Source organism: Camelina sativa, chromosome 11 (assembly GCF_000633955.1).
Source record: "Camelina sativa cultivar DH55 chromosome 11, Cs, whole genome shotgun sequence".
Taxonomy (NCBI): domain Eukaryota; kingdom Viridiplantae; phylum Streptophyta; class Magnoliopsida; order Brassicales; family Brassicaceae; genus Camelina; species Camelina sativa.
This window is the reverse complement of record NC_025695.1, coordinates 11,886,255-11,901,467: the sequence shown is the minus strand read 5'-3', so window position 1 is coordinate 11,901,467 and position 15,213 is coordinate 11,886,255. Positions and strand designations below refer to the sequence as shown.

The 15,213-nt window shown below is 37.2% G+C and overlaps 2 protein-coding genes and 1 pseudogene across 4 annotated transcripts in view; all 3 read left to right on the top strand.

Moving 5' to 3' along the window:
• Nucleotides 1-773, top strand: part of LOC104722968 (probable LRR receptor-like serine/threonine-protein kinase At4g20940) — a 7,015-nt gene extending 6,242 nt beyond the window's left edge. The window contains exon 6 of one of the 3 annotated variants that reach the window (XM_019233201.1): nucleotides 4-773. In XM_019233201.1, the coding sequence (XP_019088746.1) occupies nucleotides 4-501 (498 nt within the window). In that variant the 3' untranslated portion in view covers nucleotides 502-773. The remainder of the gene's footprint in view (nucleotides 1-3) is intronic. The other 2 variants (XM_019233202.1, XM_019233203.1) reach the window with 2 other exon arrangements.
• LOC109127261 lies at nucleotides 953-8,473 on the top strand (annotated as a pseudogene).
• On the top strand, nucleotides 12,128-13,672 carry LOC104727881. The gene is made up of 3 exons (XM_010446940.1): nucleotides 12,128-12,163; nucleotides 12,377-12,619; nucleotides 12,695-13,672. Exons 1-3 carry the CDS (start codon nucleotides 12,128-12,130, stop codon nucleotides 13,670-13,672), a joined length of 1,257 nt encoding a protein of 418 aa, XP_010445242.1.

Below are 15,213 nucleotides of genomic sequence, written 5' to 3'. Positions count from 1 at the left end.
CATTTCGACAGAGCTGTTCCACACGGTAACCTCAAGGCAACAAACATTCTCTTAGATGGAGCAGAGCTAAACGCACGTGTAGCAGATTACTGCCTCCACCGTCTCATGACACAAGCAGGCACAGTCGAACAGATTCTAGACGCAGGAATCCTCGGTTACCGAGCTCCTGAGCTAGCAGCTTCAAGAAAACCGTTACCTTCTTTCAAATCAGATGTCTATGCATTCGGTGTGATACTTCTCGAGATCCTAACGGGAAGATGTGCAGGAGATGTGATCACAGGTGAACAAGAAGGTGTTGATTTAACGGATTGGGTTAGGTTACGTGTAGCAGAAGGGCGTGGTGCGGAATGCTTTGATTCGGTCTTGACTCAGGAAATGGGAAGTGATCCGGTTACAGAGAAAGGCATGAAAGAAGTTCTTGGGATTGCTTTGAGGTGTATAAGATCAGTTTCTGAGAGACCTGGTATTAAGACCATTTATGAAGATCTTTCTTCGATTTAGGAACCCAACAAGGTGTTTGCTTTTCCTTCTGTCTTTTTTTTTTTTAATATGTTTTGTAGGTTCCGATGGAGTTTGGTCCCTCTGATTGTGTTATCCTTTGTCAAGTTCATGCTTTTGTTTCTGGAGAAGCATGTTCTTGATTCAAGGTAGTAGTTAGTAGTGTGTTTGTCTCCTAGTAGTTTTTTTCGTATAACATTTTCCCTGTAAAAAAAGAAAACGTAATCTGCTCATGTCTCATGAGTAGTGAATGGAATTTCATTTTTCTTTCTCTCTGTTCACTGGGTCTGAAGTTGTTGTTACATGGTGTGTTTTATGTTCCGGTTCGACTTAACCGAGTCTTTGAATTAGGAATCTTAACTTTTAGGTTACGTTTGTATTATACCATATATATATGATATGATATTTCTCCGGACACTAAAATCCTAAAAACTCTAATCACAAATTATTCCAAATGGAAACACTCCCAAAGGCGATATTGACGGAGATTTTGGCGAGGCTGCCTTTGAGAGACATCTACAGATTCAAATCGGTTAGCAAAACATCGAAATCGGTAATCGAATTTGTGTATTTCCGCCGTCAGTATGTGTCTGTGCACAAAAACTCAAACTCGTAGTCGCTAAAGTGCGGCATAACAAAAGAACTCATAAGGTTCTATAGAAGCGACTCGCATCATGTGAGACATGGGATCTTCTAGAGTCTCTAGCTCTTTTGATCTCATATGCTCGCTTCTATTATTCCAACGGACTGATTTTGATTCGAGGATCTTATCGTGGTCATGGTGGCTGCTTTGTGGGCAATCCAGTTTTACAAGAGTGGATCAAAATCCCTCCACCATTTCTAGATGATTCTTCTACTGTTTATAGGTTGGTGACTCGCGTGGACAATGATGGTGTCGTTTTGAGCTTCAAAGTGGTTAGGTTAGCGTCAATACTGACGACGAGTCATCATCTCTCGTGCACTTGGGATGTGTTTCTGTATTCCTCTGAGACAGAGCTATGGACTTCTAAGATAATTCACTGTCCTCCCCAAATCACCTACCTTGATTATGTGACTGTGGATGGTACGGTTTACTATTCCAATCTATTTAGTCAACCTGGAGTAGTTGTAGCTCATGATTTGTATGCCAAATCTGTTGGGATACAAACAATGTCCCACATCTGAAGATTAGAAAATAATGTTCTAATTTATAAGTCAAGACCAACTCCAATTAGTATGAGGCCTTTTGGGAAGGAGCCCAATAAGAAATCCGTATGGGCTTTGCCACCTGGACCCAAAGCAGACAATATCATACTAACAGGAGAGTTGGATTGGGCTTGGAAAGCCCAACAATTGGTATCAGAGCCTAGGTCGAAAAGTGGACCTAGGGGAGTGGGTGTGGGCTCTGTGTTTGGTGTGGGAGGATCTCTCAAAAAGATGACATGGTTAAGGGTGCCTCAAGAATACTTCAGGAATGAAGGGGTACCGGAGCCTAGGTACCTGGGTTTCGCTGAAGGGGAGGCAAAAGTATCATGGTACATAGTTTGAGGGGAGGTTTGTTGGGATACAAACAATGTCCCACATCTGAAGATTAGAAAATAATGTTCTAATATATAAGCCAAGACCAACTCCAATTAGTATGAGGCCTTTTGGGAAAGAGCCCAATAAGAAATCCATGCGGGCTTTGCCACCTGGGCCCAAAGCGGACAATATCATACTAATAGGGGAGTTGGCTTGGGCTTGGCTTACAACAATTGGTATCAGAGCCTAGGTCGAAAAGTGGACCTAGGGGAGTGGGTGTGGGCTCTGTGTTTGGTGTGGGAGGATCTCTCAAAAAGATGACATGGTTAAGGGTGCCTCAAGAATACTTCAGGAATGAAGGGGTACCGGAGCCTAGGTACCTGGGTTTCGCTGAAGGGGAGGCAAAAGTATCATGGTACATAGTTTGAGGGGAGGTTTGTTGGGATACAAACAATGTCCCACATCTGAAGATTAGAAAATAATGTTCTAATATATAAGCCAAGACCAACTCCAATTAGTATAAGGCCTTTTGGGAAGGAGTCCAATAAGAAATCCGTGCGGGCTTTGCCACCTGGGCCCAAAACGGATAATATCATACTAATAGGGGAGTTGGCTTGGGCTTGGAAAGTCCAACAATTGGTATCAGAGTCAAGCTTGCATTGGTGATGGCGAGCGACGCGAACACGAACACAAATTCGAAGGCTTCGTTCCAAGTCTTTAACGAAAATTCAGATTTCTCCTTATGGAAGATTAGGAATCACAGAAGACTTCTCTCTGACAAAGACGGTTTCACTTACTAAAAGTGAAGGAAAGAAAGCTGCAGAAGGTGAAGTCAGAACAGGCTATGAATCTTATAATTGCTCATGTTGGTGATGCTGTTCTGAGGAAAATTAATCATTGTACTAGTGCTGCAGAGATGTGGGAGACCTTGAACAAGTTGTACATGGAGACGTCCTTACCAAATCGGATCTATGTGCAACTTAAGTTTTCTTCATTCAGGATGAGTGAATCGAAGACCATTAATGAGAATGTGAATGATTTCTTGAAGATAGTTGCTGAGCTAGGTAGTTTGGAGATTTCTGTAGCAGAGGAAGTACAAGCAATTCTGTTCTTGAATGGTCTACCTAATAGCTACACTCAGCTGAAGCATACCTTAAAGTATGGGAATAAGAAATTGTCACTTCAGGATGTGGTCTCATCTGCAAGATCTTTAGAGAGAGTATTGGATGAGCTAAAGGTGAATGAAAGAAGCTCATCAACTGTGCTCTACACAAGTGAAAGAGGAAGACCAATTGTCAGGAATAATCAGAAAGGAGGACAAGGCAGGGGAAGAAGCAGGTCTAATTCTAAAACAAGACTTACCTGCTGAATCTGCAAGAAAGAAGGTCACTTGAAAAAGGACTGTTTTGCTAGAAAGAAGAAGATAGAGAGTGAAAATCAGGGTGAAGCTGGTGTCATCACAGAGAAACTAGTGTTTTCTGAAGCATTAAGTGTTAATGATCAGATGGTTAAAGATATGTGGGTGCTTGATTCTGGGTGCACGTCTCACATGACAGCCAGAAGGGACTGGTTCTATAGTTTTCAAGAAGGAGGATCAACAACAATCCTTCTTGGTGATGATCATCTAGTGGAATCTCAAGGACAAGGTTCCATTAGAGTTAACACTAATGGAGGATCGATTAAAGTTCTGAATAATGTCAAGTATGTGCCCAATATGAGAAGAAATCTCATCTCCACAGGAACTCTAGATAAGTTGGGATATCAACATGAAGGTGGAGCTGGCAATGTTAGGTATTTCAATGATAATACTACTGCATTGTGTGGAAATCTGGTGAATGGATTATACATTCTTGATGGTCAGACAGTAATGTCTGAGAATTGCAATATAGTAGAGACAAAGGAGATAACAGCTTTGTGGCATAGCCGTTTGGGACACATGAGCATTAATAATATGAAGGTACTTGCTGGAAAGGGTTTACTGAATAATAAGGAAATCAAGGAGTTAGATTTCTGTGAGCATTGTGTTATGGGAAAGTCTAAAAGGTTGAGTTTCAATGTGGCAAAGCATGGAACAACAGAAGCATTAAGCTATGTTCATGCGGATTTATGGGGATCATCAACTGTGTCTCCATCTATGTCAGGTAAACAATATTTTCTGTCTATCATAGATGACAAGACTAGGAAAGTATGGATATATTTTCTCAGGACTAAGGATGAAACTTTCGGGAAGTTTTATGAATGGAAAGAGCTAGTAGAGAATCAGGTTGATAAGAAAATTAAGTGTTTGAGGACAGATAATGGCTTAGAGTTTTGTAATACAAGGTTTGATTCTTATTGCAAAACTCATGGGATAGAAAGGCATAGGACATGTACTTCTACACCACAACAAAATGGTGTAGCAGAAAGGATGAATAGGACCATTATGGAGAAGGTTAGATGCTTGTTGAATGAGTCTGGTCTAGATGAAATTTTCTGGGTTGAAGCAGCGGCTACAGCTGTGTATATCATCAATAGATCTCCATCCTCGGCTATTGATCACAATGTCCCAGAAGAACTATGGTTGAACAGAAAACCGGGTTACAAACACTTAAGAAAATTTGGATCGATAGCATACGTTCATCACGATCAAGGAAAAATGAAGCCAAGAGCTTTAAAAGGCGTTTTCTTAGGTTATCCTACAGGCACCAAGGTTTACAAGATTTGGCTGTTGGATGAAGAAAAGTGTGTGATTAGTAGGAACGTGGTGTTTCAAGAGGAAACAGTGTTCAAAGATTTGAAGGGAAAATCAGATGCCAAAGCTCAAGAAGTTACAGAAGCTTCAACTACAAATTATGATGTTGTTACAGAATTGATCCAAGAACAAGGAAGTTCTAAGCAAGGTGGAGTTATCTCTGAACCTGAAGTTGTAAGCGAAGAATCTGATGAAGAATGTGGTGAAGAAACAGAGAAAGATCAGTCACCAGAAAGAAGTGGGTTGACAAACTATCAATTAGCGAAAGACAGACCTCACAGGCAGATAGTGGCTCCAGTCAAACTGAAGGATTATACTCAATTTGCTTTTGCATTGATGGCATATGAGGTTTTGAATGCTGAAGAAGATTCTCAGTGTCTCCATGATGCTCAAAAGGATAAAGACTAGATTATGTGGAATGGTGCTATGAGAGAAGAGATGAACTCATTACTCAAGACTAGAACCTGGATTCTAGTATATAGACCCACATACAAGAAGGTAATTGGGTGTAGGTGGATATACAAGCTGAAGCCTGGAATACCTGGTGCTCAAAAGGATTCACACAAAGAGAAGGAATAGACTACCAAGAGATCTTTGCTCCTGTGGTGAAGCATGTTTCAATCAGGATACTAATGTCAGTGGGGGTTAATCAAGACCTGGAGTTAGAACAAATGGATGTTAAAACAGCTTTCTTACATGGAGATTTGGAGGAAGAGCTGTACATGGAGCAACCAGAGGGTTTTGAATCAACTGATGGCAAAGACAAGGTTTGTCTACTTAAGAAATCTTTATATGGCTTAAAGCAGGCTCCACGTCAATGGAACAAAAGATTTGACAGGTTTATGACGGAAGAAAAGTTTATAAGGAGTGAAGATGATCAATGCGTATATGTGAAGATGATCAATGAAGGTGATTTCGTTTATCTTCTATTATATGTGGATGATATGTTGATTGCAGCAAAGAACATGTCAGAGATTAACAAAATAAAACAGAGACTTAGTGAAGAGTTTGAGATGAAAGACATGGGAGCTGCTAGTAAGATTCTTGGAAGAGAAAGCACAAGAGACAAAGATCAAGGAGTTTTGTGTTTGTCTCAGTCGGGATATTTGAAGAAGGTTTTGAAAAGGTTTAATATGAGTGACTGCAGGCCTGCAGATACTCCTATTGGGACACACTTCAAGTAATTTGCAGTTCGGAATGATAACGAGTGTATTGACACAGAGAAGACTCCATACTCAAGTGCTGTTGGGAGTGTAATGTACTCAATGATTAGTACACGACCTGATCTTCCCTATGCCATAGGTTTGGTTAGTCGTTTTATGAGTAAGCCTGGAGCAGTGCATTGGGAAGCTGTGAAATGGCTATTGAGATACATTAAGGGTTCTCAAGATTTGAGTTTGGTTTACACTAAAGAGAAGAACTTTAGTGTGATTGGATATTGCGATTCAGATCATGGAGGTGATTTGGATAGGAAAAGATCAACTAGTGGATATGTTTTCACAGTGGGTGGTAATACGGTGAGTTGGAAATCAAGTTTACAACAAGTTGTGGCGTTATCATCTACTGAAGCAGAGTATATGGCTTTGACTGAAGCAGTGAAGGAAGCTATATGGATTAAAAATCTGTTGGAGGATCTTGGTTTGAAGCAGAAAAAGGCACAAGTTTGGTGTGATTCTCAGTCTGCAGTTTGCTTGTCCAAGAACAGTGTTTATCACAAGAGGACCAAGCATATGGCAATCAAGAGATCTTTTCTCAGTGACGTTATTGAGAAAGGTGAAATATAAGTGTCCAAGATTCACACTTCAGAGAATCCTGCAGATATGCTAACAAAAGGTATCCCTATTAACAAGTTTAATTCAGCTTTGGATGTTCTGAAGCTGATCAAATGGGAGTAAGTGTTAAAGCTTACAATGATGGAGGTTAAACCCAAGTATGGCAGTTCACTATGAAGGAGAAGAATTGTATCAAGGTGGAGAATGTTATGGTGTGATCCAATTCAACCGGTTAACTTGATGTCGACTTGGTTAGCTGGTTTAATGATAGTTCAATATTCTTTGGCATCGGTTTGGAAGTCCAAGAAGGAAAAGATTTGATTTCGAAGAAATCGGAATTGCAGAAGGATTAGGACTTATCCTTTTGTGTTATATATATATATACACCTTCTTATTCTCTCCTATTGTATCTCTATTCATCTCTATTTTGTAATTTCTCTGAAGTTCTGTTCTTGAGCTTGAGAGAAACACTTGAATCATTATAGTGAATTGCTGGGTTGAATCCAGCTCCAGACGTAGATTCATCACATCGGTGAATCGAACTAGGTAAACAATTCCTTGTGTCCTTGCTTTCTTATTTCAGTTTAACTTTTCTTTGTTCTGAGATTGTGTGTGTTGGTTGAGCTAATTTGTGTTGAGTTCTTGAGAGGTTATCGCCGTTAAAACTTAACAGATTGGTATCGGAGCCTAGGTCGAAAAGTGGACCTAGGGGAGTGCGTGTGGGCTCTGTGTTCGGTGTGGGAGGATCTCTCAAAAAGATGACATGATTAAGGGTGCCTCAAGAATACTTCAGGAATGAAGGGGTACCGGAGCCTAGGTACCTGGGTTTCACTAAAGGGGAGGCAAAAGTATTGTGGTACATAGTTTGAGGGGTGGTTTGTTGGGATACAAACAATGTCCCACATCTGAAGATTAGAAAATAATGTTCTAATATATAAGCCAAGACCAACTCCAATTAGTATGAGGCCTTTTGGGAAAGAGCCCAATAAGAAATCCATGCGGGCTTTGCCACCTGGGCCCAAAGCGGACAATATCATACTAATAGGGGAGTTGGCTTGGGCTTGGCTTACAACAATTGGTATCAGAGCCTAGGTCGAAAAGTGGACCTAGGGGAGTGGGTGTGGGCTCTGTGTTTGGTGTGGGAGGATCTCTCAAAAAGATGACATGGTTAAGGGTGCCTCAAGAATACTTCAGGAATGAAGGGGTACCGGAGCCTAGGTACCTGGGTTTCGCTGAAGGGGAGGCAAAAGTATCATGGTACATAGTTTGAGGGGAGGTTTGTTGGGATACAAACAATGTCCCACATCTGAAGATTAGAAAATAATGTTCTAATATATAAGCCAAGACCAACTCCAATTAGTATAAGGCCTTTTGGGAAGGAGCCCAATAAGAAATCCGTGCGGGTTTTGCCACTTGGGCCCAAAGCGGACAATATCATACTAATAGAGGAGTTGGCTTGGGCTTGGAAAGCCCAACAAAATCTGATCAGTTTCGGGTTATACCTCTCCCTGATCCCAACGACGATGGGAACTTGAAAAGAGTACTCTTGACTACATCCAGAAGATATTTCATGTGTATGAGAACATCATTAGCTCAAAAGGAAAAAACCGTTTTAAAGGTATGGAGGTTGAACAATGATGATGACTCTTAGCAGGTTTTGTCCAAAACCAACCTCTCAGGTGATTATGTACCTATCGCAATGCATCCTTTTGATAGTGATATTGTCTATATATGGAGTCAACAGAATCGTCATACGGTATCATGTAACTTGCGGACAAAGAAGAATTCAATCCTCGGAGATGAATATAATCGAGTCTTTAACGAAGCCAACAGAGTTTCGGTCAAGTTATTACAATTTATGCTTCCACGGTGGATTGAACCGATGCCTCGTCCTCCCCATATTGAGATGATCGATACAATTTCACTACTTTCTGACGCTACTTTACACGGAAAGAGAGATAGACGCAAATAACTGTTCTTTTTATTCGATTTCAGCATGGTTTTTTTTTTTTTTTTTATAAAGTCTTGTCTTTTGAATTTCTTTGTTTCTTATCTCTAGTTTATTTATATTACTCTTTCAGTTGCGTTTTAATTGTCCTTATACAAATAAAATTTTATTTCATTAAAATTGTCACTTAGAAAGTCGTCTATTAAAAAAAAGATAATATAAAATTTAACTAGAATAAATGATTATTAATGATTTATATTTTGTGTCTAGTTTAAATGGTAAAATAAAGAGTTTATATATTTTGTGTTGTATTGAATGAAAATCAAACATGTTTTACTTTCTTGTTTGGTTTTGATACAAAGTACATTTGACACATATAGCACCTTCTTAATTTTTTTTTTCCGTCAAACTGCACCTTCTTAACTTATACATTGTTTTAGCTGTTTTCTTGTGCTTAATCTGTTTGTGTAGACTACATTGGTTAAACAGACCAGTCTACATCACCTAGATATGTTCGTGGCAGACTATTTATTTTTTAACTACTACCGAACGGCTCGTTAGGACTTTATTTTTTATTACAATTATAATATAATAACTAGAATAGAGCTCGTGCTAGGTTGATATTTTTATTATATTTTTCAAAATTTTAAATAAATATATTATATATATTGTTATAAGTTCTAAATTGTTAATCCGGTTAGCAGTCTACCTGTTTATGAGGTATCTATTGCTTTATCTATGTTGATTTGGTATAATTGATTATCACCTTGTTAATTCGGTGGATATATCAAGATTTTTTAACTTATTCTGTATATTCTTTTTATCTTGTTTAATTTGTTAATGTTGTGCAAATCATAAGAGATTTGTTTAGATGATTAGGTATAAGAAAATGATTTGGTTAGAAATTTGTTAAGATGTGCACATGTTTATAAGGAAATGATGTATGTATATTTATAATATTACAAATAATAACTTTAAGTTTTGGACTTTGGTATTTATTAAAATGATAAGGGCTTATTATGTAAATCTTACAAATAGAATGATATATTAGCAAATGTACTTTTGTTTTAATATTTACGAGATGTATACCCGTTTATAAGGAAATGATATATATTATATTTATAATATTACAAATTATAACTATAAGTTGTGGTATTTATTAAAATGGTAAAGTATTATTATGTAAACCTTACAAATAGAATGTTATATTAGCAAATGTACTTTCGTTTTAATAAGTATGAGATTAAAATACCACAAATTTAACAAATAAAACTATAGAGATATCTTTGAAGAGAATATCTCAAGAATTTAAAAATCTAAAATCGAATATCGAAATATCTAGAACTTTTTGACCATTGTACACTCCAATCTAAAATATATATTTTTTAATTATATTACGCTATTAGCAAATTTACTTTCGTTTTAATAAGTATGAGATTAAAATACCACAAATTTAACAAATAAAACTAATAGAGATATCTTAGAAGAGAATATCTCAAGAATTTAAAAATCTAAAATCTAAAATCGAATATCGAATATCTAGAACTCTTTGACCATTGTACACTCCAATCAAAAATAATTTTTAAACCCTTATAAAAAGGCTTATAAAAAATCTTATAAAACCTTATTAAAACTTTATAAAAATCTTATAAAAACATTATAAAAACCTTGTAAATGCATTATAAAAATCTTATATAAACCATATAAAAAAATTTATAAAAGCTTTATAAAAAACATCATAAAAACCTTATTAAAACCTTATAAAAAAGCTTTATTAAAAACCTTATTAAAACCTTATAAAATTCTTATAAAATCTTATAAAACCTTGTAAATGCCTTATAAAAATCCTATCAAAACCATATAAAAAAATTTATTAAAAGCTTAGAAAAAACTTTATAAAAACCTTATAAAAATCTTATGAAAGAATTGAATAAAACATTTTTATAAGGTATAAATTTCAGATTTTTTTGACGGAAAAATCTAATTTCGTAATTTTAGTGGGAAAAAAATGTTGAAAAAGTGTCACTAGAAAGTTTGGTAATAAATTTGCATATTCGTTATAAGAAACAAAAAAAATTTAAAAATTATTTTTTTTTGATTATTTCATTGTTAAGATTGTAATAATTTTTTTAAATAGTTTCCTTTAATAAGATTGCGATATTATATAATTTATTATTTTTGTATTTTTTAAAAAATATAATCAATCCTAATATAATCAAAAATTAAACAGACAATAGATTTTTGTGCTATAATCTACACAAACTTTTGAGGATTTTTAATTGGGAAAAATGCCTTTTAAATCACCAACATTCAAATTTAGGCCATTTTAATCCTCAACTTCTTAGCAGGCCATTTTAATCATAAACTTCTTGTTGACTTTTATTTTAAACATCATCTTTTGTTGATCGAGCCAAAATTACCATGACGTTAAATCGATTAACTGAGCTAGTAACAGACGTTTATGTGTCGTTAAACATCCTCTGTTAGTGAGAAACGACTTCGTTTGGCAAAAACTAAAACCCCCAAATCCATTAAAACCAAATCCCTAATTTCTCAAATCATCATCTTCTCCAAATCGATCCTCTTCTTCTCATTTTCTCTTCAATTCATCTGCCCCAGATGTCAAATGTGAGAAAGAGTAGCTATATTGAGATGTTGATAGAAACAAGTCGACGTGGATCACAGAGTGTTGAGAGTGTTGTCAGAGACGGACATGTAGCTCCACCACGAGGTGAATCACAGAGTATTGTCGGAAATAGAGTTGAAGCTCCACTACAAGGCGAATCACATATTGATGTCGGAGATAGAGTTCAGGCTGAACTGCAAGTCGTTTCGGAATCTGGTGGCAGAGATGGAGATCGAGCTCAACCTAAAGACATATTGGATTTTGGTGGCGGCGAAGATAGCGGTAGAGCTATTGTATGCGTATCAGAGTCGATTCCTGGACCTTCAAAACGGCGTTGTAAACGAAGAAAAATCAGAGTGGAAGAGGATGATGATTTAGAGCCTCACATGGATCTTCCTCTTGTTGTAGACAGTGAAGACGATTGTAGGGTGTATAGTGATAAAGATTGTGATGATGTTGATGATGCAGTAGGTGGTGAAGATGGTAACGAAGTGGACAATGGTTTAGCTATTGAGGAATATGCTAACATAAATATTGAAGAAGACTTCCCAGAGGCTGCTAGACTAGAAGATGCTGGTTCCGACGATGACAGTGGTGATGATATCTGGGACGAAGACAAGATTCCAGATCCTTTGTCATCTGATGACAAGGATGAGTTGGAAGACATAGACAGGGACGATGCAGCTCATACAAATAAAGACAGCTAAGATCCAGAGGGTTTGTTAGTATTGGAGAAAACTTACAACTCTCCTGAGGATTTCAAGCTCGCCGTTTTGAAGTACTCTTTAAAGACACGATATGACATTAAACTTTATAGGTCTCAAGCTCTGTTGGTTGGTGCAAAATGTTGTTATGTTGATGAAGATGGTGTTAAATGTCCATGGAGAGTATATTGTTCATATGAGAAGAGGAAACATAAGATGCAAATAAAGATTTATATCAATGAGCATATATGTGTGAGGTCAGGGTATTCAAAGATGTTGAAGCGGTCTGCTATTGCCTTTTTGTTTGAAGAAAGGTTGAGACTGAATCCGAAGCTTACATAAAATGATATGGTTGCTGAGATTAAAAGAGAATACAAGTTGAAGGTGAGTCCAGATCAGTGTGCAAAGGCGAATACCAAAGTTTTGCGTACAAGAAAGGCTAGCCATGAGTCCCAGTTTGCATGAATCTGGGATTACCAAGCAGAGGTTTTAAACCAAAACAAAGGCTCTGAGTTTGAGATCGAGACAGTACCAAGGCCAATCACTGGAAGCAAACAGAGGTTTTTTCGTTTATATATATGTTTTAAATCACAAAAGGATTCTTGGAAGGAAACTTGCAGACCAATCATTGGATTAGATGGAGCTTTTCTGAAATGGGATATAAAAGGGCACTTTTTAGCTGCAGTTGGAAGAGATGGAGATAATAGGATTGTTCCTATTGCTTGGGCAATTGTGGAGATTGAAAACGATGACAACTGGGAATGGTTTGTGAAGCATCTCTCTTCAAGTTTGGGTCTTCATACAATGAAAGACATAGCTATCATTTCAGATAAACAAAAGGTTAATTATGTTTTTTTATGCAAATTTACAACTTTCTTAGCTTATGATTCATTTAAAACTTTGTTATGTTCTCAGGGTCTAGTCAAAGCTATCCATGGGGTACTTCCACATGCTGAGCATCGACAGTGTGCAAAACACATCATGGATAACTGGAAAAGAGACAATCATGATCAAGAACTACAACGCATGTTTTGGAGGATAGCTCGAGCATACACCACAGGAGAGTTCATTGATCGCATGGAAGAGCTAAAGAAGTACAATATGCAAGCTTATACGTCTCTGCAAGTTACTAATCCCAAATCATGGTCCAGAGCTTTCTTTAGGATTGGTGCTTGTTGCAATGACAACCTCAACAATCTAAGTGAGTCTTTTAATAGGACTATTCGACAGGCTAGGAAAAAGCCATTGTTAGATTTGCTAGAAGACATCATGAGGCAATGCATGGTCAGAAATGCAAAGAGGTTTATCATTGCTGACAGACTGAAGACAAGATTCACAAAGAGAGCTCATGCTGAGAATGAAAAGATGATAGCTGGGTCTTTGCAGTGCATCAGATACATGGCGAGAAACAACTTGCACGAGATTGAGGTGAATGATGTTACCTACTTTGTCGATATGAATACAAATACTTGTGGTTGCAAGAAGTGGCAGATGGTTGGAATCCCTTGTATTCATGCTGCAAGTGTGATAATTGAAAAAAAGGAGAAGGTTGAAAACTATGTCAGTGACTATTACACAAAGATAAGGTGGCGAGAAACATACCGAGAAGGTATTAGACCTGTAAAAGGGATGCCATTGTGGCCAAGGTTGAATAGGCTGCTTGTCTTGCCACCACCATGGAGAAGAGGCAATCCTGGAAGGCCATCAAATTATGTTAGAAGGAAAGGTAAAAACGAATCTTCCTCTTCTTCAAATAACAAGATGTCAAGGGCTAGGAGAATTATGACATGCTCTAACTGCAAAGAAGAAGGGCACAATAAACAAGCTTGCAAAAATCCGACTATCGCGAGTTTACCAAAAAGACCGAGGATAAATCAAGAACCCCAAAGATAAGCATCACAGCCTCAAGGACAAGCATCACAACCACCATCACAACCCCAAGGAGCACAAGCATCACAACCCCAAAGACAAGCATCACAACAAGCATCACAACAAGCATCACAACCCCAAGGAAGAGCACACATAGGAAGATCACACATATCACAAGGAGCACACGGATCACAAGGAGCACACTCTGATCAAGGATCACAAGGACAAGGAATTGGGCGTTTTGCATCATAGTTTGAGAGTTCCTCCTAGCTTTGGGCAGTTGCACTTTTTTTTTTGGGTCTATATTGTCGTCTTTGGTTTGTCTTTGTTTTTTTTTAAAATCGTTTGAACCTAATGTATGGTTGGTTTGGTTAATGTTGTTTGTACTGAAAGGCATTGATCTATTTTGTCTTGTAACATTTTTGTTTCCATTAACACAACAACATTAGGTAATCAAAGTAGCATTTCATTACCAAGACACAAAACAAAGAGAAAAGGACACAAAACTAAGACAAAATACACTAATAACCAAGTACAAGCATCCTCTGTTTTTTTGTTTTACATAACATTAGGATCACAATGGCAATGACAATAAAACAAAAGCACATGAAGAACAACTTGATCATCAATTTCCATTTCTTAATTTCTCTTTTGTTCCACATTTCCTTTACCTTCAATCCTTCGATCATAGCTTTTAACTCTTCAATCTCTACTGCAACCTCAGATTTCGCATTGCTTAACTCGCTGTCAATGATGGATAATTTCGGCAAAGCATCTACAACCTCCTCATACACACCATCTTCGACCCATTTAAACAAATTGTCCTAGAAATGCAAACGATAATAATTATTAAAGAACCAGAAAACATAAAATTCAAAATTACTTACATCTCGTTTGGTTGGACATCGGAAGAAAGGTCTTCCTGGGTTTTGTTTTGTGGTCGACGTATAGATAACAACGTCTAACCCACAATGACACTTCGAAGGAAACCCGCAGTTTATATTTTGCCCACTCGATTGCCCAGAATTACATCTCATAACTAAAGGAGAAGATACAGGAAAAACGAGCTTGGTGATAAGGACGAGACACTGAGAAAATGAGAAGAGGATCGATTTGGAGAAGATGATGATTTGAGAAATTAGGGATTTGGTTTTAATGGATTTGGGGGTTTTAGTTTTTGCCAAATGAAGCCGTTTCTCACTAACAGAGGATGTTTAACGACACATAAACGTTTGTTACTAGCTCTGTTTGTTGATTTAACGTTATGATAATTTTGGCTCAGTCAACAAAAGATGATGTTTAAAATAAAAGTCAACAATAAGTTCATGATTAAAATGGCCTGCTAAAAAGTTGATGATTAAAATGGCCTAAATTTGAAAGTTGGTGTAACACTATATATATGTGATATGATCTTTCTCCGGACACAAAAATCCTAAAAACCCTAATCGCAAATTATTTCAAATGGAAACACTCCCAGAGGAGATCTTGACGGAGATTTTAGCGAGGCTGCCTTTGAGAAACATCTATAGATTCAAATCGGTTAGCAAAACATCAAAAACGGTAAT

Excerpts from the sequence above, each read along its gene's own strand:
- LOC104727881 (XM_010446940.1), top strand. The coding sequence starts at position 12,128 with ATGGTTGCTGAGATTAAAAGAGAATACAAGTTGAAG. Across the intron at positions 12,164-12,376 it reads AAAGAGAATACAAGTTGAAG|GATTCTTGGAAGGAAACTTG; the intron begins GTGAGTCCAGAT and ends AAATCACAAAAG. Across the intron at positions 12,620-12,694 it reads TCATTTCAGATAAACAAAAG|GGTCTAGTCAAAGCTATCCA; the intron begins GTTAATTATGTT and ends TTATGTTCTCAG.